General features: G+C 41.7%; 1 protein-coding gene across 1 annotated transcript in view; it reads right to left on the reverse strand.

Annotated features, from left to right (window-relative positions):
- Positions 1-1565: 1565 nt before the first annotated feature.
- The window catches only part of inpp5a (inositol polyphosphate-5-phosphatase A), a 148590-nt gene continuing 124240 nt past the window's right edge, over positions 1566-25915 (reverse strand). Inside the window, exons 10-16 of the mRNA XM_073482092.1 lie at positions 24175-24270; positions 23217-23291; positions 16389-16462; positions 6959-7070; positions 3692-3760; positions 2273-2360; positions 1566-1942 (exon numbers count right to left, since the gene is read on the reverse strand). Coding sequence (XP_073338193.1) covers positions 2280-2360; positions 3692-3760; positions 6959-7070; positions 16389-16462; positions 23217-23291; positions 24175-24270 — 507 coding nt within the window. The 3' untranslated portion in view covers positions 1566-1942; positions 2273-2279. The remainder of the gene's footprint in view (positions 1943-2272; positions 2361-3691; positions 3761-6958; positions 7071-16388; positions 16463-23216; positions 23292-24174; positions 24271-25915) is intronic.

A 25915-nucleotide genomic window follows, 5' to 3' on the forward strand; every position in this document is an offset into this window, starting at 1 on the left:
TGGGAGGCTAATTGACGAAGACCTTTTTCCACGAAGAGCTCTTATTGTGTAGTAAAGGAGGTAAAAATGAGAGGCAATGAGGACAAAACAGCCAGTAAGCTCTAATGGTTTTTATTGCTTGAGAACTGCATCACCTACAGTAGAGGCCAGGCCGTCCGGAAGGGGCTAGAATAAAATCTCTATCTGCTTTTTATAAGATGGAGTGAAGAAAAAAACTGCGGCTTATACTCCTACAGTATATACTCACAATGACCAGCAGGAACAGAAACAAGCAGGCTTTTTTAGAAAAGAAAAAAGAAAACTGTTTGCCTACGAACCAAATCACACAAGACAACAGAAAGTCTGCAGCAGGCACAAAATTAGTTTCACTTGCGGTGATTCAGATTTATAAAAAAAAAAAAAAAGAAGAAGAAGAACGAAAAATCACAGAGGATTAATATGACGCTTCACACAGTCTGAATCTGTAGTGTCGTAAATTAAGTCGATAAAAGGAAACGCTGGCGTCTCTTTAATGCTCAAATTATTTGCAATGAAGGCTGCTGAAGGCTACATACTAAACAAATAAAAAGCAAGGCTTCCTGCTCTTTCCCGCCTTTAGAGTTTATCTCTCTGTCTTGTTTTTTTTTTTTTTTTCTTACATGTCATAATCAATACATTTACCGTCTGACTTAAGTATTTTATAACTCTTACACACTTCATTTCTGTGTAGGATACTTGGCACCATAATGCAGTAACAAAACAAAAAAGACAAAAAAAAAATAAACAAAAAAAACAGTTTACATTTTAAGGATACCCAAGCCTATCTAAAATATCACATTCAGAACCATAATATTATAGAAATAAGTTAGAGTAAGAATAATAATGAAATAATGTGAGAGTGCTATATATGAAACATTATCTTATATACTTGCATGGTCTATGGCACTGCTTAAAACATTCTTGGATAGGCAATAAATCACTGAACAGTTTCTCTCCTCTTGTACGGACTATTCAAAGGTCAGCGTGGCTGCAGGAACACCCACACAGCCCCTCTGTCTGCGCACACTTCAGCATAAACATTTTGGTAAGAATTATAAATTATCTCTTTAAAAAGTACAGTATATAAAATGAGACTCAACTGATGTGTCAGGCATGGCAGTGTGTTGTGCACACAACAACAACAACAACAACTCAAAAACAAAACAAAAATATATATATATGTATAGAATTTGTTGCAATAAATCGAAAAGTTCGATCTATTCCAACAAAGGGACCACAAAGTTTGGTCAGAAAAGAGAACGGCACTAAAACCATCAACAACTCTATGTTATACTGTCCAATGTACAAATAACCCTAACAATATAGATATACAACTTTTTTTGCATTGCACTTTTCTTTTTTTAAAACACCTTACATACTGTGTGGAAAGTAGCTTCTATACATAGAGGCATACTAAAAATGGCAAGTATGGTGTCTAAAAGATGTAGTAGGACTGATTTCAATTAGAGTTTTGGCAACGAGGCTGTGGCATGGAAAAGAGTCGTCCGTCCGTCTGTCCGTCCTTTTTTTTTTTCTTCTTCTCTTGGGAATGGGGTTGCATGGCAACAGTGAGGTCAGCGATGTGTGTCTTGTCTGGAGCCGGGCCCTCGGGTGCTCGTCCACATCTCAACAAGTGTTTTATGGAGAGAAAACGGCTGTGTGTTTTCGTATGGATGAGGTGTCAGGACAACTGCAACTGGTCAGCACTGCTGAAAAACTTTTTCTGGGTTCTTCAGTGTATGCTTGTGCAAAGTGTGTGTGTGTGTGTGTGTGTGTGTGTGTGTGTGTGTGAGTGTATATGTGTGTGTATGTATCTGTGTGCATGTGTGAGTGTATGTGAGTGTGTTGGTGTCCTGTTTGTTTCTCTGGTGTTCTCACAGAGGCGCTTCACGGAATATCATCTCCCCCCTTTGGCAACACTTCCCTGTGGAGAGAAAAAAGGAAAAGTTTTATTCCTGAATATCAAGTGGTCGTGTTTCAACCAAAGAAAAACAGCTGATGTCGACTTTTTTTTTTTAGTTTAAGTTAAAAAAAACAAGATGCAGCATTAGTTTGCAAGTCTTAAAATGACTGAAGCATTTTAAGCAATCGGCAATCATGTCACATTTTTCCACTGAGGACGTTTTATTTTGGAATAAAACTCTTCAAACGGGCATATTTGCCTTCAGATGCAAGGTCATGAAAAAGTCAAGCAAATCAAAGCAAACAATAGCAACAATGGAAAGAATTATAATAAAGAAAAATTAATATTTACCACGACATCACTGCACCACACAACACTTGTGCTTATTTGCATTAGGTTTACCTGCCCCCGCTGTTATTCGGAAGGACAGGAAGACAGGCTGGCAGGGGGACAGAGACAGAGCACAGTTAGAGAAAACAAGTTGCAGACTTTATTAGCGCTCTCTGGGACGAGCAGCACCTCTCTCTCTCCTTCTCTGAGCACCTATGACACACAGGTTAAACTCACATACCAGCGCTGTGCATTTTTGGGCCCGTGTGCTAACTACATTGGACATTTTTTAAACATAGCCAACTGTGATTTTAGCAGTGGTGTGTGGCTGGGAGGTGACGGCTGCTGCAGTATCTCTCAGTGTGCTCAGGTCACCTCACACACACACACTACTGTCTATAACACACTAAGTATTGATGAAAGACCTGACTTCAGGCGCCTCTCTTTCAGCGTAAAACCTTCTGTCTGACACCACGGAGACTGGGGCAACAGTGTGTAACACTTTCTGTACAGTCAGCTTTAAAAAAATCTTCTCTGGGCTGCTCTGACCTCTCGGCCACTTCTTTACCTTCTTCCCTAAATAAAAAACAGCTTTAAGTAAACGTTTTAGGGCGATAGGGTCATTTGGGTAGGTTAAACTTAGTTGCAAGATTGAGAATATTTGTACTAAAGTGTTATTTTTTAAATTCTTTTATCAGAAATAATTTATTCTTAAAAATGTTCTTCCTGCCCATCTGTTACAGCATCGGAGATAGCACTTACACTGTTAAGTGCTTCAACTAACGATTATTTTCATTATCGATTAATCTGCAGATTATTTTCCTGATTAATCGATTAATCGTTTAGTCAATAAAATGTCCAAAATTTTGAAAAATGCACATCACAATTTTCCAGAGCCCAAAGGTGACGTCTTCGAATTTCTTCTTTTGTCCAAAACCCAAAGATTCTTCATTTACTATCATGAATGACAAAAAAAAGCAACCAATTTCACATTTAAGAAGCTGGAACCACCAAATGTTTGAAATTTTTGCTTGAAAAATGACTGAAATGATTAATCGATTATAAAAACAGTTGGCGATGAATTTTCTCTCAATCATTGCAGTCCTACTATTGGTAATTAAACCATTAAACTTAAACACTCAAGGGAATAAAGGCACTTCAATAACATAGAGATGTGTGTTGATAACAGAGCACAATGCTGGTGAAAGCCAGTGTTATATAACTTAAGCATATCTTAATATCATTATTATCATATACTTTAAACACATTAATATGAAGATGTTAATGTATGTAATATAAATAGTTGTTTTCTCACTAGACACACATGTGCTGAGAGCAGATCCTCTTCCACTCCAGGCTAAGACTCACAGAATCAGTTTGATCACAGCATCACAACATAGTCACACACAATGAAGACGTGGGCAGAGCCCCCATTGTTACCTTGTGGTCCCCCATGCAGACATTGGGCCCGATGTTATCATAGACTACAGACTTCTCTTCATTTTCAGGCTGCAGACACACAAAATCACATGGTTTTTGGATGAAAATGTGACGGACATTATGTTTTGTTCATTACATGAAGTGACCGCTCCACACTGTGCAACTCCTGTTACAAAGTAAATACACACAGGATGCACAGTCAGCAGCACCGTCTTTGTGTTTACACAGTACCATCATTACAAGCTTGTGTCATGTTTTATAACACAGTCATGGATGAGCAGTCAATGTGCAAGCTTCATTAAACACAATTAGCGGGATTACAGTGGTGATTTCAAAATAAGAGTTTTCTTTCTTCCTTTCTTTCTTTCACACAATTTGGACATTGAAATTAAATGTAAATTCAACAAGGACAATAACATTTTCTTTAGGTGCCGACAAAATCCTATTGATGTCACCAGTGCAGTCACCCTGGAACAGTTTATTTCCATTTGCATATGTCCTCTATACCTTCTGAATCAGAAATTCAGTTTGCAACTTATTATAAATAGTTGAGGGAAATACTGGGGATTAATCTAAAATGAGCACCAGCAGTAAGTGCGAAGTAATTATGTGGTCAGGCACTTAGTTTGGAGAATTGTAAGAGACAGCCATTAGTAAAATTAATGCAATTTACAGGCACAAAAAAAGAAGTGAGCATTGAACAGAAAGTTATTATGTTATATAGTCATTTAAGTAAACTTTTATGATGCTGGATTTATCAATTATGAATAACTCAGGAAACATAACAGAGATTACAGGTTTGTTTTGTTCATTTCCTTTAGTACAGACTGCCACAGAGCAGCAGCACAGCTTCTGATTTATGGTGAACACAAGTATGCACTGAAGTGAATGCACCTTTAGGAACAGCTTTAACTTTAAAACCTGTGCAAAGCGGCGCGGTGGAGAGAAATGAAAAGCTGGAGTAATTTACAAAGTGGACATTTGCCTGTGGACTCTCTCCGTGTAATCTAAGTGCCTATCTGAGGGAATCATGTTTCAATATCACTTTCTGCACACAAAGAAGCTGTTACCCACTCACACATGAATCTGCAGACTCTAGTATAAATCACACTTGTCTGGTTGAACTAAAGACTTTTTAAACAGCCGCCCCCAACCCCCACATAGCACGCACACACACGCACACACGCACACGCACACACACAGGGTGGTGGGTGCTACCAGTTGTGACTCGGTGAGCTGCACTAGCGCTTCAGAAGAAAGAGACAGAGAGCTTGAGAATGAACCATAAAGCGAAATCCAAATTAACTTCAGACCAATCCTGCAGTGGAGCGGGGTCAGCACACGGTGTGCCTCCACCTCACTCTACCTTCTTCTAGCGGGCCACGCACTGGCACCTCTCTATTTGTCTGGCAGCCGGCCCCGAGCCGCTGCCTCCCAAAGCCTGCGATACATTCATCAAACACACACTTGATAATTTACAAAGGCAGCATAAAATTGTGGATTTTCGGGCTGCATAATCTTTAGACAGATAAACAAATTACCCGGGGCCCTCCGGCAGAGAGGGTGCGCTCGCTCGGCTAAACATTCATTACCGGCGCTCCCGGAGCTGGTGCCGCGCCGCACAGCCAGCGGGCAACCTTTGGCGTGTTAGGGCTCGGCAAGCAGAAAATAACATGATGGCGAGTTAACCGACCGTGCCATGATAGATGACGCCGCACGGCGGGCTGTTTACGGGCCTATGTCTCAACAATCTGTAATGCTCGGAGCCAGAGAGTGTGTGCTCAGTGAATCATCAGCCAATCTGCGAACACACTAACTGTCCCACTCTGTCCCTGCATTACAAGCAATTAGCTGGTGCTTGAGGGGAAGAAAAGCAAACAACAACACAGCTGTGTGTGTGTGTGTGTGTGTGTGTGTGTGAGTGTGAGAGAGAGAGAGAATCACCTTTTACATAATTCTGACACATTAAGAGGGGGAAACTAACTGAGTATTATCATTTTAAAATGCTTTACAGTCTATTTTTCACAACTTACTGCAATACAGTAATCAGAGTTATTGTTCTAGTGTGGCTTCAGTCGGTCAAGAAGAAAGATCAGGAAGGAATTTTTCATTTGTGGTAGACAAAAGAAAGCCAAACTTCCTGAGCAGCCCCCTGCTGTGGACTGTACCTGTACAATACACTGCTGCATCTCTTTCACACACATTTACAGATGAAAGCCTGCATGTTCCAGCACTGAAGAGACTGCTGAACTTGTGTTTGGGAATCTAAAAGGCTAGAAAAGTGGCTTGTGGCTTACTGGATTGTTTCTGGTGGTCATGGTAGCTTTTGTCCAAATCAGAACTTGTTTTTCAGACAAGGGATGACAGAAAATCTGGGAAAACTTGGCAGAGCTGCATGGTGTAGATGGTGTCTAAGTAATCCAGCAAACAGAATAAGAAGAGAGGATAGAGGCGGCAGATTGGCTGCAGTTTACAATGCTGGGATGGATTTGAGGCTGAGCAAGGGCCTGTAGGAGGCTTTATGAAGAAGATGGGGCTCACTGGGGTGAAGGGCTGGGATATATATACTGCCTGCGTGGACCTATGGCTTAGCGCTCCAAATTAATATTCAGAGACACCTCATCCTTCCATCTGTGAAGTGACAGAGGGCCGGGAGGGTAATGTGGATCAAGGACAATAGAGTTGTAGAAATAAAGCGTGAGGCGTTTATAAAGATGCCTGTATTTTAGAGGGAGGCGTGGTGACATGAAGGAAGACATGAAGGAATCTGATTTTTAAAGCTCCCAGTATATGCTCAATTTCAAGTTCATACTTTCATTTAGGGTGTCTTCTAGAAAATGTTTACATGCTTTAATGTTAAAAAAACACATTATTTTTCTCATACTGTGCATCGTTGCAGCACCTCTATTCACTCTCTGTCTAAAACGCTCTGTTTTTAGTGCCTGACTCTTTAAGGGACCCCTCCTGAAAAGTCTACTGATTGGTCAGCTCTCACAGGCCTGAGATGCATATTTCTGCTAAAGTCCTGCCAGCATTCTTGCAGCCACAGCCGTGCTGGGGCTGAGGGCAGTGACTATATAGATGTGACATCACAACCTTACGCAAGTCCTGGCAGATCCACATTTATTGTAATAAGCGGTGTGCATTACTCCGTGGATTGAACATTTAGATCACTTTTACTGTATTTACAAAGCACCTAGGTCTGTTTTATGATCAAGAAGTCATGGACATCTTATCTTGGATCAAAATTGGCATGTTTAAGCTCACCTTTAAGACCAGATCTCTGGCAGAGGCAGACAAGAGGATTCGATCACACCAGGCGGGGCATCTGGTGTTCATGTACTGCTTCCCCTGACTGCTGTCTTCACTGTATGGATAACTGAAGAGACACACAAGCAAAACACAACCAGTAAACATAAAAATATAGACACACATGACAAGCTTTTATAGTAATTTAAGCATGTTAGCAAGTTATAAGGAACTCTATTTTCTGGTAAAAGAACAGGACAAAAGAGGAAAGGCAATAAAGAGAGCAATAAATATGATTTGTATGAATCAACAGGCCTCCAGAGGAGTAATAAATATGAGACGTCACGTCATCTGCCTTATCTCAGAGACTGAGATCAAAATGTTTTTTCCGGAGACAACAGGAGGCCCATAATTATGACCAATCATCTGAGTAATCTCTTGAATCTACACACATGGATGGCTCAATCAAAGCAGTCTTTATTCGCCAACTGTACAGGTTGCGAGTGTGTGTTTGCGAGTGAGAGAGAGGGAGAGTAAAAAAAAAGAGAATGAGAGTGATTTAGTCAGAGCGGGCCAGAGGGAGATTCAGTTGCCCATATGTATAGCTACATCCCTACAGGGTCATCAAAAACAGATTAGGTGCCGCAGCAAATGGCCAAGAGAGATTGTATCTTGGAACAGCAGCAGGGAACAATCGCATGATTTAAGCTGCGGCAGAGCTGGAGTCGGGCGTAGAGCCATCGAGCTGATACAGATTTACATTGTTGAGAATTCAATTTGGCCCTTCCGCTCATCAAACTGCTTCAGATTTACACGCCACCAATCCAATTTGTTTGTAGGCGCTCATCAGGATGTAAGGCCGAGCTTACATACTGTAATACCAATCCAATTTGCTCCTTCAGTGCCACACGTGCTAACCGTAGCATAACACAGAGTGCCTCTTCTCCGAGGACGGTGTCCTAATGGTAAAATAAACACACACATCTGGCCTTCCATTCATCACACTTGCAGAGCTTTGATAGTTTAATTGGACTTTGTGCAAAGGCAGAATACATTTAATAAGCATTTGGTTTTGGTTGCTTTGTAATGTATATGCGTGCATTCAAATCACAATGCAGTTTCCACTGCCTCAGCTGAAACAACCACTATTACTAACACTGCTACAGCTACTGGCGCTGTTCGTACAAGTAGAATACTACTACTGTTACTAAAACCCTTTTTACACCAAAATGAGTGCATATATGCACGTTTTTCAAACTTCAACGTGTGCCAAAGCATTGTGCCGGAAAAGGGGTGAAAATTAGCGCGTCCATCCAAGTGTCATGTTTCCATCACTGCTGACCAGAGCTGGAGCTGATGCACCTGTGACTTCTGCAGTCATTTGACCTGGGAGTCAATACAATGTACTGTTTGCCATTGAAGACAAACGCCAGATGTTAGTGGGTGTAAGTAGGTTTCTGTCCAAAGGGCTCACGGCTATCTCATATAATTTCAATTCTACTTTTGGGTGCCCTTTTAACATCAGACCATGGACACTGAATGAAAATGAGCCTTTTGGGTAACTGACTAATTTTACAGTTGCTTTTTTTCTGTTGATCAATGTGCACCGTCCCATTCAAATGTTGATTATCAGATGGACTAAACTGATTTTATTGGGGATTGTTCATTAAAATGTGATTTTTTTTTTTTTTGGTCTGTACATTAGTACAGTTGTCTAATATGCAATAAGAGATTCTGGAGAAATATAGTTGTTTGATGAGTCTCATTCCCAGGTCGTCAAATACTGATGCTTTGGGTATTTGAGAGGACCTGGGAATGAGACTTATTGAATATCTTACATATTGCACCTAAAAACATAAAGCTATGGATGGTTGAATGAGCCCTACAGTGCTTTCTATATAGACCATGTACTGCATGTATGAAGATCACAACATCACCACTGAAATGGTACACTGATATTCTGCTGTACGATGAAATCAATGAGATTATTTCACACACACACACACACACACACACACACACACACACACACACACACACACACACACACACACACACACACACACACACACACACACACACACACACACACAGAGCCCCCCCACCAGGTGTACAAACAGACCTGCAGAAAGCTACTTAGAGAAGTTCCCTGCCTCCAATTAGCATTAATAGCACTTAAACCGTGGGGGAAATGCATGGGGTTTTGGTATGCTAATCAAACGGCTAAAGAAGTGATCCTGGGATAAAAGAGAGCATGAAGAATAGGATGAGTGAAACAGAGATAGACAGGGAGGCAGAAGAGAGGGGATAAAGACGGATCAGACAGAAAGAGGCAAAGTGAGGGTGGAAAAGAGCAAAGTCTTCAAAGGGCTTGTGGAGCTGCTCGACTTCAGGGTGGCCTGAATACTGCTGCTTCCTGAGGGACGGACCCCGGCTCTAAACAGCCTCTGAACAATCCTCCTATCAGGGACTCTCCTATAGCTTTATTGACTAACAAGCCCGGGGTCATTTTGGTGTTAAAGAGATTGAGAGAAAATCAAGTTTTCCCCCTCACCTCCTTCAAACAATGAACTCCCGCCTGATAGCAAACTTCCCCCGAAGCACTTCAACAACAAAACTTTGCAATCGTTCAGTCATTTCTGATGACAGCCAGCCATTGTAAAAGCTGATTAAAAATACTCAACAATGGCCATTAAAGGGTAATTCTGCCTCCCTGTGTGTGCAGGTATACGTTGTTCCCCTTTCTGTTTTACCGCACCCTCCACTGGCTCCAATAGAGATAACAAGTCTTAATGCAACAGCAAACAGTCGAATGGCGCGCTGGGGCCAAAGTGATTAATGTGTCCGATTAGCAAGCTCACAAACTTATCGCAGAAGGTAAACGGTCCAAGAGGGCGTGTGGGCTGGAGGCCGTCAGCTCATATCAGACCCTTATTGCCCGCAGCAAGACTAATTACACTAATTAATAGGCCAAGCTGATAACTCCAACAATTGTGTACCTGTGTAGAAGGGGGAGCTGCACTTCAAGGTATCCACACATGCACACATATATACATACAAGCAGCAGACATGCACTGCTGTAGCTACTCAGTTCCCAAGTGTAAACCTGTAATATGTGACATTTCTGCACAAAATTTCTAAAACAACTAGACCTTTGTTCTATATTTTGTTTAGTTGTGCACTTACATTATCCAAAATGTTTCTGTTCAAACCCAGAGAAATAAGTACTTTAAATCAATTAATACTTCAATGGTGGGTTTCATTTGGTCGCTTCAGCGATCAGGGTAACATCAGATGATACGTCATCTGTGAGGAGGGAAGTCGGCAAACGTGGCGCCAACATAACGTGACTAAAACCAACACATTACCTAGTTCATTCGTGAACATTTCTGCCTGAATGAAGAAGACAACTCTCATGATCCCATGCCGCTTTACTACATTATTCTACTTCTTGGTTTTCATTGTTTTGAATGACAGATGCCAAGCGGCAGAAATTACATACTGGGCATTTAAGATCCCCTGCAGGCAATTAGAATTATGTACATTAGCTCTCACCTGCACTTAATTAATGCACCAAAGACAACAGTTATCATGACAGTCGTTCAAAGAAAAGGCCCACATTTTTTCTTTGGATTTTGATCACACTGTAATTGCTACTACTTATTATTTAATTTTTTTTTTTTGCTGTTTCTCTGTTAAGTTTAATGTCCAATGACATGCTAATGTCACTTAGAGTCAACGACACTGATACTGCTGACTGCGTGATGACTGAAATATTTGTCTTGCCAGGTGTCTTTGTCTTGGTCAATGGTGTTTACAGTTTTTACAGCAGTCACCTCTTGTGTAAAGTTGACATAAGAATACTGTCTTCCCTTCCTTGTGCCTCCATTCTTTTGTGTTGCTGACCACATCTCAGATGATACATGTGTGTACAGTCACACATGGAGACCCTCTAGCACCCACTGGGATCTCATTCATTCATGCTCGGTTTGGGGTTTAATGTTTGACCTGGCTGCTGACGCATCGCTCATGTGTTCCACCGGTGTTTGTCTTGCAACAGTAAAAAGTGGCGAGGTGAGCACAGGCCCTACCTATAGTGTGTCACTCAGCCTCACCCAGCAGAGGGAGAGGCTGTTGTGACATACATTATAGTACTATAAAAACTACTGAATAAGACTTTAATTAAAAGATCCAAATAACAAAACGCTGTGTATAAAATGCAAGATAAGATTTTGTTGGAGGGCCAGGCTACACACCTGCATTTCCAGGACCGGAAACTTGCCTGAATACTCCAGACCAGACTTCCTTGTCCTACGCTCTCTTATCTCCCCATCAACAGTTATTACCTTGTTCTACACAATGACGAATAAGTGACAGGCCAAACAGTGGGCTATTTGGGTGCTCGGTTTTTAATGAGGGCAATATAAACTTGGGAATATAGGTAGGGCAGGAAGCCAAAGATAAGAGCAACAGTGTAAGTGGCATGAGGTCATGGGTGGTAAAGAGCATCATGGGATTTTGGAGCCGCCATTGCTGGGCTGGGATTGGCTAAAAAGTCAGAAAGTGTGGGTTTTGAACGACTTGCTGCCTCTATAGCTATGTTTGTTTGCCGTTGTCAGGGGAGGCTTGGCAAAACACAACACACACACACAGACAGACAGACAGACACACAAGACACACATACACACAGATTCAAAAAGATCAGCCAAATGCTATCAATAAAGCTGAATGTTTGCTTCAGTTTGTAGAGCTGGGAGGCTCGCAGGCACAACATTGGCATAGTGCAGTACAAACAGAGTGAAATGCCATCAGTAGCTCATGGCTCACAGCCTGCTGGGGTTCAGCTATGACATGTTCTGCCTTTAGCTGCTCTAAATGAAGACAAGAAGACACAGATGGCATCCATTTAATCCTCTCCGTGTAAGATTGTTTTGAACAAAGCCTCCCTCTCACTGGCATCATCTCAGACAAGAGGCAATGACACAAGACAGTGGACAATCTTCAGCTATTATCGCCACAATGGCCCCTCATCATTTTCACAGGCTCTCTAGTCGTTAGAATGATGGATGCGCTGATGGTTGTAAAACAATGTTCCTGTTCAGTAGATTAGCCTGTAGCGCTGAATCCTGTGGCCAACACGAGCCACGCACTTACTCAGCTGCAGTACTTTAACCAAACATTGTCGTTTAACCACATCTGTGGTGCGGCTTAAATGGAGTCACGCGCCCCCACTCCAGTGTAGCATGGCTGTTCACGGAGCAGAGAACAAGATGCTTTGTTCACGTAGGATGCAAACAGCGGAGCTATAGGACTAATGTATTCACAGACAAATGCACAAATACACATGCAGAGAGGGTGACATCATTCATAGAGGCCTTCAGAGGTCAGGGGTGGAGTGTGAAGAGTGTTATTCACAGAACAAAGGCACGTACTGTATACAGAAGAGCCATCTGTGTGAGCACTTCCTATGAGTTCAAGAATTCTTCACTGCTCTGACAGTTCTCTCATATGTACTTATTAACAGTTATTGATGAACTGGCAGGTAGCCACTTGTGTCACTTGACCAAAATCTTCTCTCTTATCTGAAGGACAAAGTCATTCGGTCTGGCATCAGCTTTCAAACCGCCCCCTTCCTCTTTCACGACAGTGTGAATGTTGTAGCTTTCCCCAGCAGACGAGTAACTTTCTGGCTTGTCCTCACAGACCTGCAGCTTTGGAAAATGTATGCTAACGTGCCATGGTTGGTCCCAGGGTGCTTCCCAAACTGTTTATCAGTTTCTGCCTCCTCACTGGCCTCACCTCCTGACCCCCGGGCCACGCTCGTCTTCTTTCCATGTCTAGACTTGACAAACAAAGACGCATGGGACTGGAGCCATGCTGCTCCTTGTAGCACCTTCGCAGCATTCTCTCTACATGTATTGGGTTAAGTGGAAAAAATACATGCCAGAGAGATACGTATGTTTGTAATGTGCTAGTGAATTCCAAACTGTGCATTTTTTAGTCATTGGCAGTCAAACAGCTGCGCTTTTCCTTCCGCTGAAGTCTGCATGTAGTAAGTACTGGACTGCCATGAAATGTTGTACAGACATTCATGCCTCCAGAAGATGAATCCTAATGATTTTGGTGATCCACTGACTTTTACTCTGGTGCCAGATTGGGTCAGAATTTGCTAAAATGTGTGGAATTTGTTAGCATGCTAACTTGGGAAACTTACATGGTGAACATGGTAAATATACCCGCTATACATGAGCAAATTAGCATTGCCAGTACCAGAATCCACATCTAGACAAGTGAACATGCATTAATATCAATCTGTTGGGTTTTTAGTAACACTAGCTGTACCTCAGTTGTACCTGGATGTTATGACTGTATCTGTACCATATCTCCTCTCTCCCACTTTACAAACACACCCATGAGACAGCAGCCATCTTTTCTCCCACAAACTTTGCATGACTTCCACACCATCTCCTTGCTCTGAAATCACTCATGATTTGTCCACTGATGGAGTTGTACCGCTGGTCTGATGTCACTCAAAATCTCCCTCAAAGCCTATTCCCAGTAACCATGTTATAGGCAGAATACATTCTTCCACTGCTCCCTCATTGTCCACTGCATTTCCTCCTCAAGCTGGGGTCCCGATTCAATTTTTGCATCGATCTCGTGCAAAAAAAGGACAAAGAAATCAGATCAGAGGAGTACTAAAAGCTTTCCCCTAAATCAATCAAAATACATGAATAAGTTACTGGTGCCTTAGTATGTTTTAGGAGATATTACTGTAGTTATGCCATTCCTAATATGAAATCAAAAGTACCATAATGTATACTCAAACTTACCATTATTTTCAGTCAAATGGCCATGCTGCAGGCTGTGCAAAGATAATGACCTAATGGCTTGTTCTGGTCTCATGGAGAAACTGTGTCTAAATGAATGATTGGTTTCTGATGAGCGGACTCATCTATTCTCTCCCATAAACTGGTTGAAAAAACTAGTAACCATACACGGGCTCCTGTGTTTGAGCGTATGAGCTGTCCCCCAGCCGCCAACTGGCTCCAGGTCCAACTGTGACGAGGCCCGGACAAATTCCTCACCCCAGTGGCCAAACACTTAGACTTGTCATGGCCAACTTTGACAGACGGCTTTCTGAGAGTAAAGAGATATGCATTTTTAAGGCCTGCAGCTCCTGCAGCGATGCAGGGGGAACAAATCATGTGTGGGGACAGAGTCTGCCAAAACTGGATGTCCTATCCAAAAAATGAAAGGGAGCTGCTAGCTTCAGCTGTAGTTACCTGGTAAAAATGGAGATTGGGAGATACAATTTCCTGCAACGTGGCTGTTTCTACCTACAGTTTGTACATCAGTCACTTTGTGTTATCCAATCTTTACTTCATCCTTGACAGCGCGTCTCATTCTGTGACAACTTCTTACCCACCAGAGGACAACAGACAGAATTAACTTGCAGATTAAATGTTTGTGACTGGTATTGATTTATAGATCCGAACAAAAGTGAGCCGTGTGCGTGCATGAGTGTGTGTGTCACCGAGGGTGTGTTCTGATGGCCTGCATTAAAAAGAGTAATAACCTCACAGATGGCGAGGGGCTGGTCCGTAGCAGGCTATGTGATGGAGAACAATCGCTGAGGCTTGATTGCTCAAGGAGCACAAGGCAGACCTGACAAGGGGGAGGGGTACCAGTATATGTGTGTGCGGGGTGTGTGTATGTGTGAAGTGGGAGGAGGGGGTTGTTTAAGTTTAACTAGGCCACTGCTACCCATTACAAGGCTGACAATGATGTGGTTTGTCGCGCGCACGGAGTAGATCAAATCAAATTTCATATGCTGCTCCCGGGTTTCATCTATTTGATTCATCATCACCTCAAGTATGAGGAAATCATTTGTATTCTTCCACAGCAGCACATTCATCCCTCCCTGTGGAGAGATGATTCAGTATTATATGGATAGGTGCAAAAGTCAGCCAGTGTAAAAGGACAATAAATCCACCTGTCACTTATGCAAAGTGATGTAAATGGGGTCCCTGATTAAGACACAGAGTCATTTAAAAAACAGGGACTGGCAGAACCTTGACACATGCACTCACACACATACTCTAAAGCAATTCACACATACACACACGCTTTGATAGCTCTATGTATCTCAAGCCCTCGATCTCTCTCTCACACACACACACACACTCACTCACTAAAATCCCCCGCCGCCCTGCGCCTGCCACTAGAGCAGTTTATCAAGTAATTATTGTTTGATTACAGCGTTTCATTATCTGCACTGATTGAGTCACAACCGACGGCAAAGGTCAAGCGCCATTAACGCGCTGCTCCCGAAACATATTTCCACGCCGGCCGCGTGTTTGCCCTCCCTCTCCTCTGAAAGGGCTAATTGCAAATGCATTTGTTTGAGGAAGAGGAGAGGAGACCACCCGCTCCAGTCTCCCACAAGTCCCACTGAGACAGAATATCAATGCAGCCCAAAGCGTTGGCGCAGCAACACACACACACGCACACACATATGAAAAAACATACACATGGGAGCAGTTTGGGACCATATCCAATCATAGTTAGTGACTGATACCCATCAAACACAGATCCAACAGCTTTCATAAAACCATTCTGGACAATAACGTGGTGATTGAATCCTGATTTTACATAATAATAATGAGTCCTTATGGCCAAGATAGTACCAACATGTGATGGTGCCCTGTGGGTGAAACATTTCCTGTATTATGTTGCTTTAATCTGTCATTTTCTTGCCGTCAAGTGAAAACCAGGCATCTCTGAATTTGATGATTTCAAATTAACTAAAGAATTAAGTCGTCCTATATAATTTGAGAAAATGGTCTGAGGCTAAATAAACCATTTAGAATCCAGATGACTTCCTTTCGAAAAATGCTTACACTTGGCCATGTAGGGATTTTAATAACAGTTCGACTAATTGTGCAGCCCTAATGAAGATCAGGAATGTCAGCACAAAATTTCATGCCAATCCCTCTAACAGTAGCCGTTAGAAATGTCACAACCTGATATGATTACAGGAACGTCAGACAGAAGCTGATTCAGACTGCGACTAACTATCATTTCCACTGCAGATGAATCTGTTGATTATATTCTTAATTAATCAATTATTTGTTTGGTCAATATAATGATGATGTCCTCTGGTGTTTTGTTTTGTCCTCAACCCATAGATATTCAATTTACTGTCACAGAGGAGTAAAGAAACGCATCACATCGGTTTTTTTTATTTCACATTTAACAAACTGGAACCAGAATTTTGACCTTTTTTTCTTTAAAAACAATCCTTAAGTGAATAGGTGATTATCAAAATTGTTTGCAATTTATTGAATCATTGACAACTACTCAATTGATTGATTGTAGCAGCTCTAAGTAGTGTTGTGTTGTACTGTGTCAAACAGTTGTGTGTGATGTAAAAACGGCTCCATACCTTGGTGGGAAAGAGATCTCCAGTTCATGCAGCCGATCCTTGAACACCGACAGCTCTTTGTCATACTCTAAAAGCTGTTGAGAGAAAAAAAGTATGGCAATGAGGAGAGAGAGAAGTTAGACTATTTTTTTTTTACATTTTTGTTCCAGTAAAAGTCAACTGAAAGGAATGCTCTTTTTCAGCTCTGCTCTGTTTTACATTCACACAGAGTATACACGTTCCTCTATAAAAGATGGTTGGCACAAACAGTCAGGCTCTGAGCAGTAATGGGTCCTGCTGAACCGTTTTTGTGATTACTAGATGGTTTAAATGATGACTTTTCTGGCCTTATTTTTTAAATCTGTCTTCTGAATATATATATAAGTCTACTTTTGCCAACAAACAGACACATGCCAAAACAAGTCAAGGACAGTTGGAAGCCTCTTGTGATTCAGACAGTTTTAGTCAATGTCCATCCGAGCCACGAAGTCACTGCTCTTCAATCAGAATGCACCACTCATACGCCAAACGAGAGTTTAGGCGAGTGTAGCAGGATATGTCTTTAAGTTTATCTACTCATTTCTACGTCCCCCACGCTGGGAAGAATTGACAGCAGTTGACCAGTTGTGTGTGTGTGTGTTACTAGCCCTGTCCTACTGGGGGTCTATCTTTCCACACTGACAGTGCATCCACACACTCTTCATCAATCATGTCTCCTCACCCAGCTGTACTCACTCACTAGAGTGTACACACACACGTCCCCCAATTTTCCCCCTTTCACAAAACCCATAAATCATTAGTGAAAAGTGCAATTAGCGGCTTCTTGTACACATTAATTATCTGGGAGATGAACAGGTAGCTCGGGCACCTGCATGACTGCCTCCCTGAGAGACTGACAGGGACGTTTCCCAGCAACCTCCCCAGAGGACCTCGCTCTAGCACCACCCTTTCCTTTCAGACAGGAAGACGTGGAGATGAAGCCGAGACATGTTTGTTTAGTGGTAAATTGGGCTATTGTACATGTTTCAAACAGCAGACTACAATTATGGCCTGGTGAAGACCTCATGCTAGATGCCGTGAGTCTGACAGCAGCTGTATAGGCAGCTTGACGTTAATGACATTACATTGGTGTATTACATGCAGCGATATGTTGATGGCTACATGATGAAATATCAGCAGAGATGACGCCGTGCTCAATATTTGGAAGGACGTCCTCACAAAGTGGAGACACGGGAGGAGGGAGGTGGGTGGGTGTCATGTGAATATTATTATATCAGCAGAAGGTAACTACAGTCTTCCATCTTCACTGACATATTTATGTTGTCCATGTCTGACTGTGTATGCATTGTTTGTCTTCACAGCACTGGTGAGTACACATGTATAAATAAGCCAAAGTCCAGTATGTGTCTTCACGAAGACACTAGGTGTGTTTTTGTGTATGTGTGATTATGTGTCAGTGGTGTAGAACAGTGGCCATTACTTCCAGGCACAGGGGCCTCCCAGACGGAGTCTCTGTGGTTCAGGAGGGCAGATGTGCTGCATTCATCAAACTCACAGTGCCGGGGTCACAGGAGAGACTCACATACTGTGGATGAGGGATGGCTGAGCAGGGGATGCAACCCCACGCTCCACTGTGCACCCCGTCTCACCATCCACCCACTGATACCACGCTCTTGTGTGTGTTAGTGTGTGTGTTATAGCCTGACTGATACATGATTTTTTTTTAAGCCAATAGCAATATTGATAATTGAGAGTTTAAAGATATAAGATGTATAATTTTTGCTTTAAAATGTCTAAAAACAACTTTGTTATAATTTGTCAAGTTGTATACGTATATACTGCAATCCATAATGTTTCAATGTTCAAACCCAGAGAAATCTTAATTTTATCAAAGATAACGGTGCGCTTCATTTAGCCGCCTGTCGCTTCCGGAAAAGAGTCAGAAACTGAAGAAGGAAGTCGGTGAACGAGACTTAACATAATGTGAATACAACTTAAATACATCACCTGGTACGTGAACATTTTAGACTGAGTCATGTCGGACAGATTTTCATCTGCAATGGTGGCCATTAACAATGAAGACAACAAATCCCATGGTCCTTTGCTGCTTCACGATGAACCAAACTACATTTTTTGTTTTCATTTGATTAAGAGACTCCTAGTGACAGAAATTACAGACAGTACATTTAAGACATCTGGTAATTCACTGTGTCACTGAAAACTGTAAAAGTTCTAATAACTAACTGCTACTAGTTGGAAAATAAACTTGTAAATCTTCATGGACAAACTATAATATTGGGACACTGTCTTTTAATTACCTCAAACATATCTTCAGCATTTCTGTACTGAAAATTATTTTACTGGACATCATATTTACCGGCCCAGCTGGTTTACGGGTCGAACAAGTATGAGACAGCATGAACAAAAAGGCTGGAAGTCAAGTGTGTGCAATACATGCTCATACTGGTATAATGGTGAGTGCTAAAATCAATAAGTGACAATTTTCTATACATGTGCATCATGTTCACAGGTGTGATAGTTTGTTTGAGGTAAAACGCCTGAGATAATAAGTGTGTGACACAGTTTAAACAGCCGGGGATGAGCAACATATGGCTGTGTGTATCTACGGTCTGCCTTAAGTGAATGTTGAGTAATTCATTCAGGTGAATAAAAAACCCTGCGGCTACAAATTTCACACTACATTTAATCCCAGGTCAATTAAGCATAATGCTCCGCGGCTCTGCTAGGTCAGTGGTTAAAAAAAACTGCTTATATTGGTTCAAGGCCTCATGACATTATAAAGCCAGGAGTAGTTTGTCAACCAGAAGTGACCTTGGGAGTTGTGGAGGAGATGATGCAGCTCCGGCAATATCACAGAGGGGAAAAGATGAGGAAGTGTCTGGGTAAAAACTACCCTGTCATGGGCTCAAATTTCTGACTTTGCTTGGACGATCAGCGCGCTCTTAAATCAGAATGGCGGTGATAGTTAAGAGGCAGGAAGTTGAGCGGGGTAAAAAAAAAAAAAAAAAAAAAAAAAGGGAATACGAGGTCTTTGGCCCGGCGACTGTCCCTCTCACTGTCCCTCACACCTGTAATTGTGCTTTGATTTACGCGTTGTCAAGTATCCCCTGTGACAACACCTGCTGCCATTAAAAGCCATCAATAAATGTTGGGGTGAAAGGTCATTTAATTTGATTTTTACACCTCACACTTGGTTTTCATTGAAGGGGCCATATTTTTCCTTCTTTTTATGGGATCTTCATTATTTTGTGTGGAAAAGCGATAAACTGTCACTGACGGAGGGGGTGGGGGTAGTGGTCGATTGGTGGTGGGAGGGGCCGACCTAAAGAAAACACAACACGACAGTACGCTGCAGCTCTGAACTCTCGAGACAATATGTAACATTTCTCTGTTAAAATGAGAGAGCTTTGTTATATATTTGGTTGAGTTGTGTACGTATCAAAAATGTTTCAAACAACGTTCAAACCCAAAGTAATGCTCACTTTTATTCAATTGGTTGCCTGTTGCTTTAACTTTCAGGGAAGAGAGTGAGGAAGGGAGTCGGCGAACAAGACTAAACGTAACGTGAATAACACTTTTAAACAAGACCTCGTCCCTGACCATTCCTGCCTGAGTAGATAGATTTTCATCAGCAATGGTGGCTGTTTAACAATGAAGCCAACAACTCCCATGATCCCTCACTACTTGGGCGTTTTGTATTGATTGATAGACCCCTCGCAGCATTACATATTGTGCTTTTCTAATCAAATGTTATAGAGAGAAAGGATTTTGACTTTTTCCCGAATCAGAAACATTGTTAGCAGAACAGGAAAATGAATGTGTAAAACTCTGGTTGAACATGACCATATTACAGTTAACATATATATTATCTATTCTGATAGGGCTTAACAAGAAGTCAGTGCTTTCCTGAACCATTCAAAAGAGAGACAACCAGGGACCCGCCACAGCATCACTTTATATATTTCCTATAAGGTCAGATTTCATTTAGCATGTCTTCTGTATTGCCACTTAAGAGCTTTAGGCCGGAGAGGCATTTGTTCTTTATTTTTTATGTCCTTTCATGTTTAAAACGTCTCGGGGCTTTTGAGTAATGCCGAGGACTACGCTGCCAGCATGACAAGGAGAGGCACGCCAGACAGAAAGGTTCATCACTTACTACAGCTAGTACACAAACACACCCTCCTCTCCCGGTCCCCCATCTGCCGACACCACACTGATAAAGTTACAATAAAGAGATACTGAAACAAAATCAATGGGGACGGAGGAGGGGGGACGGCCCCGCGGGTGTGTGCTCCAGGAGAGGAGGAAAACTGTGCTGATGTACAGATGCACAGCACAAACATGAACAACACGCATGCGTTCTCACACACACACACACACTCACACACACACACAACACACTCCCACCATCTCTCCACCGGAGCAAGGCCCCGCGGTGCCCCTTGACGCTACGAGCGCCCGGAAAATTTAATCTTCCCAAATACTCATCAGGGCTCTCCATCGTCCCGCTGTGACAGCGCCGGGGATAATTAATTATACAATTTCGATGGGAATATCGACTAAACAAACCTATTAATCATAGCAAAAGTCAATAGGCATGGACACATTCAATCATGTCCCGGCCAATGATTACTCCTCTCAAAATACAATAATTATTTTCAAGAGCTGCCTCGAATTAAATTTCTGTCAAGCTGGTACAAGTCTTGCAGTTGATGAAGGATGCAATGGATTTTTTTTTTCTTTCCCCTTCCCCAGTGGAAGAGTGTGAGGAGGGACATTTATCCTTTTGGAAAGGTAGTTTGTTTTATAAGGATCATAACATGGTGTGTTTAACTAGACCATGACCATCAGATTATCTCTGATGCCCCCATTATGTCATCCATCTTGTCTGACTTGGTGAGGAGGAGGAGAGGGAGGAGGAAATCAGATCAGGGGGAGCCTCAGCCTCCTACAGCGACTGTTACACAGTCTCCGCACATTTCTGCTGATCAGATTCAATGATTCTCTCATGTCCAATAGTACAATGTGTAAGGTCAATACCAGCCAAGTTCCATCTTATTTAAATAGCTGAATGATGTCCTTTCCTGCTGTAACTACCTTTATCACTAGGGGCCTGTTTATATGCTTTTACTCAGGAAAAAAAAATCACACAATCACTTTAATTCAGTTAGGACAGAGGCTGGGCCGATGGATGATGGCATCGCACATTGCTGACATTGCTGACATGGCTGACAGTCACCGATAGCTTAACTCATAAATATGAGTGTGTCCCCTCAAAGTTGCTGTAAGGAAGAAGTTGGAAGAGAAAATGAAAAGAAGCCGTCCTCTGTATTAACGTCAAATCTCGGTTTATTATTATCTTATTAAATCCACTCAGTTAGGCAATGTTACTTGTGCTACTGTTTTCTTAGCCTAGCTTCTTCAGTATAGCTTCAGTATAACTTAGTTTCAAGCTTCAGAGGCAGAACTTAACTAAGTTACAGACATGGTGCAGAGACCAAGACACTTTTCTCAACTGGGAGAAAAAGGGTTTTTTTTTTAATGAAATTTTTAGGTTAGGTCATGCTGACTTTTGAGTAAGAAGGCTGATACAATTTATACAAATCATTTTCTGATTTTTAGAAACTGCAGGGGCTGAATCAAGTCCTCAAGCAGAAAGCAGAGCAACGCTGAAAAAGAGCACTTTTGTGGAACAAACCTACCCTACATAAATACAGATGAATTAATTGCTTAAGAGCCAGATATGTGGAGCTTGTCACATAAAAGCACAGGAGTTACTGATACACACATGTACGCCAAAGGTTTAGACAATCATATGAACTAAAGGGCCTTGTTGCACCCTTTTCTGTGACTGAAATCTTACCATCAATTTGATTTAGGCCATTACAGGTGTTTAAAAACATAATTTTCATTCATTGTACATTGAAATGTATGTCATATAACAAACACACAGTGCTCTATAATTTACATTAATTTACATCAAAATTACTCATCTTAGACCATGTTGAATGAAATTATGAATGCTAAATTAAAGTTCATAGATGATAATATTGATATATCAGAATTTATATTGTGTTTTTAAAAGATGTGTTCAATAAAAGAAAATAAACCTGTGTGGTTTCACAGTTCATTCTGTTGATCTGTTGATGTGTGTGTGTGTGTGTGTGTGTGTGTGTGTGTGTGTGTGTGTGTGTGTGTGTGCGCGTGTGCGTGTCCTTCATTGGTTTTTAACAAGGTCCAACTTTTAACAACTTAATGTAATATACAGCCACATAAAAGTGTAAGTGTGGAGCGGATGCTTTTCTCCTGCAGACACTTAACACTCAACTCAACTACACTCGGTCTCATTTAAAAGTTATTCCAAAGACATTTGGCCTCACGGGAACAAAGAGTGTGTGTGTGTGTGTGTGTGTGTGTGTGTGTGTGTGTGTGTGTGTGTGTGTGTGTGTGTGTGTGTGTGTGTGTGTGTGTGTGTGTGTGTGTGTGTGTGTGTGTGTGTGTGTGTGTGTGTGTGTGTGTGTGTGTTAGGCTGGAGTGATATGAGTGCATCAACTAAAGCATCTGCATGACTCCAGTCAGGTTTGACTTGTTTGTACAAGAGCTAATATACAATTACACTTTCTTTCTATATCCATCAAACCAAAGTTTGTAATTAATCTTTTGACTCTCTTGTTCTCTGTCCCTTTCACAGATGAACAGATGGTCATTGTTACTATACAGTGGAAAAGAGAGTCTATCACGTTGATAAAAATAATTATGTAATTAGAAGTGGAGAAATGAGAGAGTACATGAGAATATAAAGGGTTAGAAAGTAATGAGGTGACTTACTGAGGTCCCATTGTTTTCCCGGAAAACGTCCTGGTTGACATAACTAAAAAGCTTCTTTTCAAGTTGAAGAACAACCTAAATCAGCGACAAGAGAGAAATGTTGCTCTGATTAATAATGTGACCTGCACTTTGTAATTAGAGCACTAATGAACAGCAGTGTGCTGCAGTGGCAGACAGCACTGTTAATTCTCCACGTCTCACTGAGGCATCACTTAACACTGAATATTAATACAACCTTACCTCAGGTAATGTCCCTTTTCAACACACAGCAGAGAGGCTTCATCATATTCTTATTAAGGTCTGGTCACACCAGCGTTTAAAACAGAGGAATTTTGCAGCCAAATCAATTCAGTTCAATACAATTAACAAAATGAGAGGATCTGCACATGGGGAGAGCAGGAGGGTTCAAAATGGAGGAAGATACTGCAGCTTATTAGCCGTGATCACTCTTGTACATCTCCTTTGTTGGATAATGTACTGACCCAGAGAAAAGAAATAATGTTTATACACTTATGTGACAGGAATAAATGGTGCAAACATCTTTCTGGAATATACTGAGCAAACTTATTGTCCATTTAGTGAATGAGCAAAAAGCCTTGCAACATTAAAGAGTTTTATTTCCTTCCCTATAATAACATTTATTGAATAAAAGTGTGAAGAAATGACGGTACGTAGTAGTAGTAAAGACAATATGACATCAGCCATTGGTTTGTGGACTACCGTTCAGTTCTTTTAGACAGTTCATGCCATGCGTGCAGTCCCTGTGTCACCAAGCCTTTTCTTATGCCACTTTCTGGTGTGACTAGGCCTTAAACCAAATCAATTTTTACTGAATTTGTCAAAATGGTGTCAGGGATAACAGTATGATTTATATTCAGTTATATGAATCTTTGTTCATTTTAATAAGGTTATGACGAATCAGTATTGCGGCAGGCAGAATTAATGTAGTACAGCTTACCTTTCGGTCATTGTCACTTTCTCGGAATATTAGCTTGTCGACCTCATTGGTGTCTGCGGCTCGGACCGTCTGCATGGTGGCAGTGGGGCAGAGGGTCTGGAGGTGAGAGAGGAAGAGAGTGAGTGATCTCAAAGACACAGTGAAGGAGGAAAAGAATGTAAAGGTCAAATCCTGTTATGAATACATGCTGCAGCAGGTGTGTGCTCAAAAGAAAGAAGATGGTCACTTAAATGGGATCCATTTATTTATTTTAATGTCCATACGTAACATAAGTATAGCAACCCATCACACACACACGCACGCACACTTCTTACAGTAGTTTATAACACAGCCATTGTACCTACATGCACTACACTGTGTGGCATTTGAATGATTTTTAAAGAACCGTCCCACAAACTACCACCTCACTGTTCCTTCTCTTTATCTGCCTCTATGTACTGACCCCACTGACTGTGTGCATGGTTAAATTCCCCTTTGTGGACTCTTTTAACAATTAGTTAAACATTCGACCATCTGTGTTTGAAGACAGTTGAATGAGGTAATCCCTCAGCCAGTGGTTCCCATACCACACGGCAGAGACTGGCTGACCTGATTGAAATTCAAAGCACAGATTAGATAATCGGGTCAAGCCAATATAGCGAGCAGAAAAAGGCCCTTTAGACTCAAATGTCACAAATCAGTCCTGCTTCGGCCGTGAAGAAACGGCACACCAGATTAGAACAAACACCGTGCCCTGAGAGAAAGTGGAACAACTCTCTGCAGTCCCCCCCCCCCCACTGCCTCAACCCCATTCCTTCATGCTCAGCCCCCCTTCCCCAAAAGCAACTTTCTAAAGCCCTAACAAATCGCTCCATCTTTCACTCATTTAGGCCATCCAAATGCAGGGTCAATATGGTCCCCTGGCAGCCAAATGCTAATGCGCTTAAGTGCGCTTAAGCAGCTTTGTGCAATGAATAGGCCAAAGAAGGAGCTAGTGAGAAGGGCAAGAGATACTCTCCCTGTCAAAAAGTCATTGTAGCCACAACTAGCAAAGACAACCACCATTTTTTGTCATCTTTGATTAGCGCCAATGGTACTTTCTGTTAAATACAATTCTCTATAACCTTTGGATACGAAATGACAACAACTACAACCTTTCTTGACAGTCTAATGAGGACCGTGAGTTTGAAATATATAAAAAAATATATATTTTTCTCAAATGGATTTGAACGTTTTGTGGATTCTACAAGATTCTTGTATTTCTTCCAAGTGAGCCCCCTTCTGTCCTGCGCTTTGCAAATGCGAAAGTCAGTCAAGCAGAAATCCCCGGCCACTCCACAGCTACCTCTGAGGCCAGAAGCTCACACTGCTTACTGGCACCAAAAGCATCAATATGTAACAGGATAGGACAGAAATCGCCCCTCCATTCATGTTCAAATGATTGTGATAATCCAGTAAGTGGGGCTCGGATCAAAACACGCTCATCACTAGACACGGATGTCTCCTCTACATTTGGCAGTGGTAGACCTTTGTAAGTAAGTACATGCACGTGGATATGAACATAGAGAAGACCCTACATATAGGTGTCTGTTTGGAGAAGAGAGGGATGACATCATTCTCAGTGAGATAATTGAACCACAGGTTTTGTATTCATGTTAGCCAAGAGTGTCCCTGCAAGGGAGGTTCAATTAGAGAAGAGAGACAATTAGCTAATGCTTCCTTTTCTTGTGGGAAAATGTCTTTTCCCAGAACTATTAAAATT

Source organism: Pagrus major, chromosome 15 (assembly GCF_040436345.1).
Source record: "Pagrus major chromosome 15, Pma_NU_1.0".
In the NCBI taxonomy this organism is placed as follows: Eukaryota; Metazoa; Chordata; class Actinopteri; order Spariformes; family Sparidae; genus Pagrus; species Pagrus major.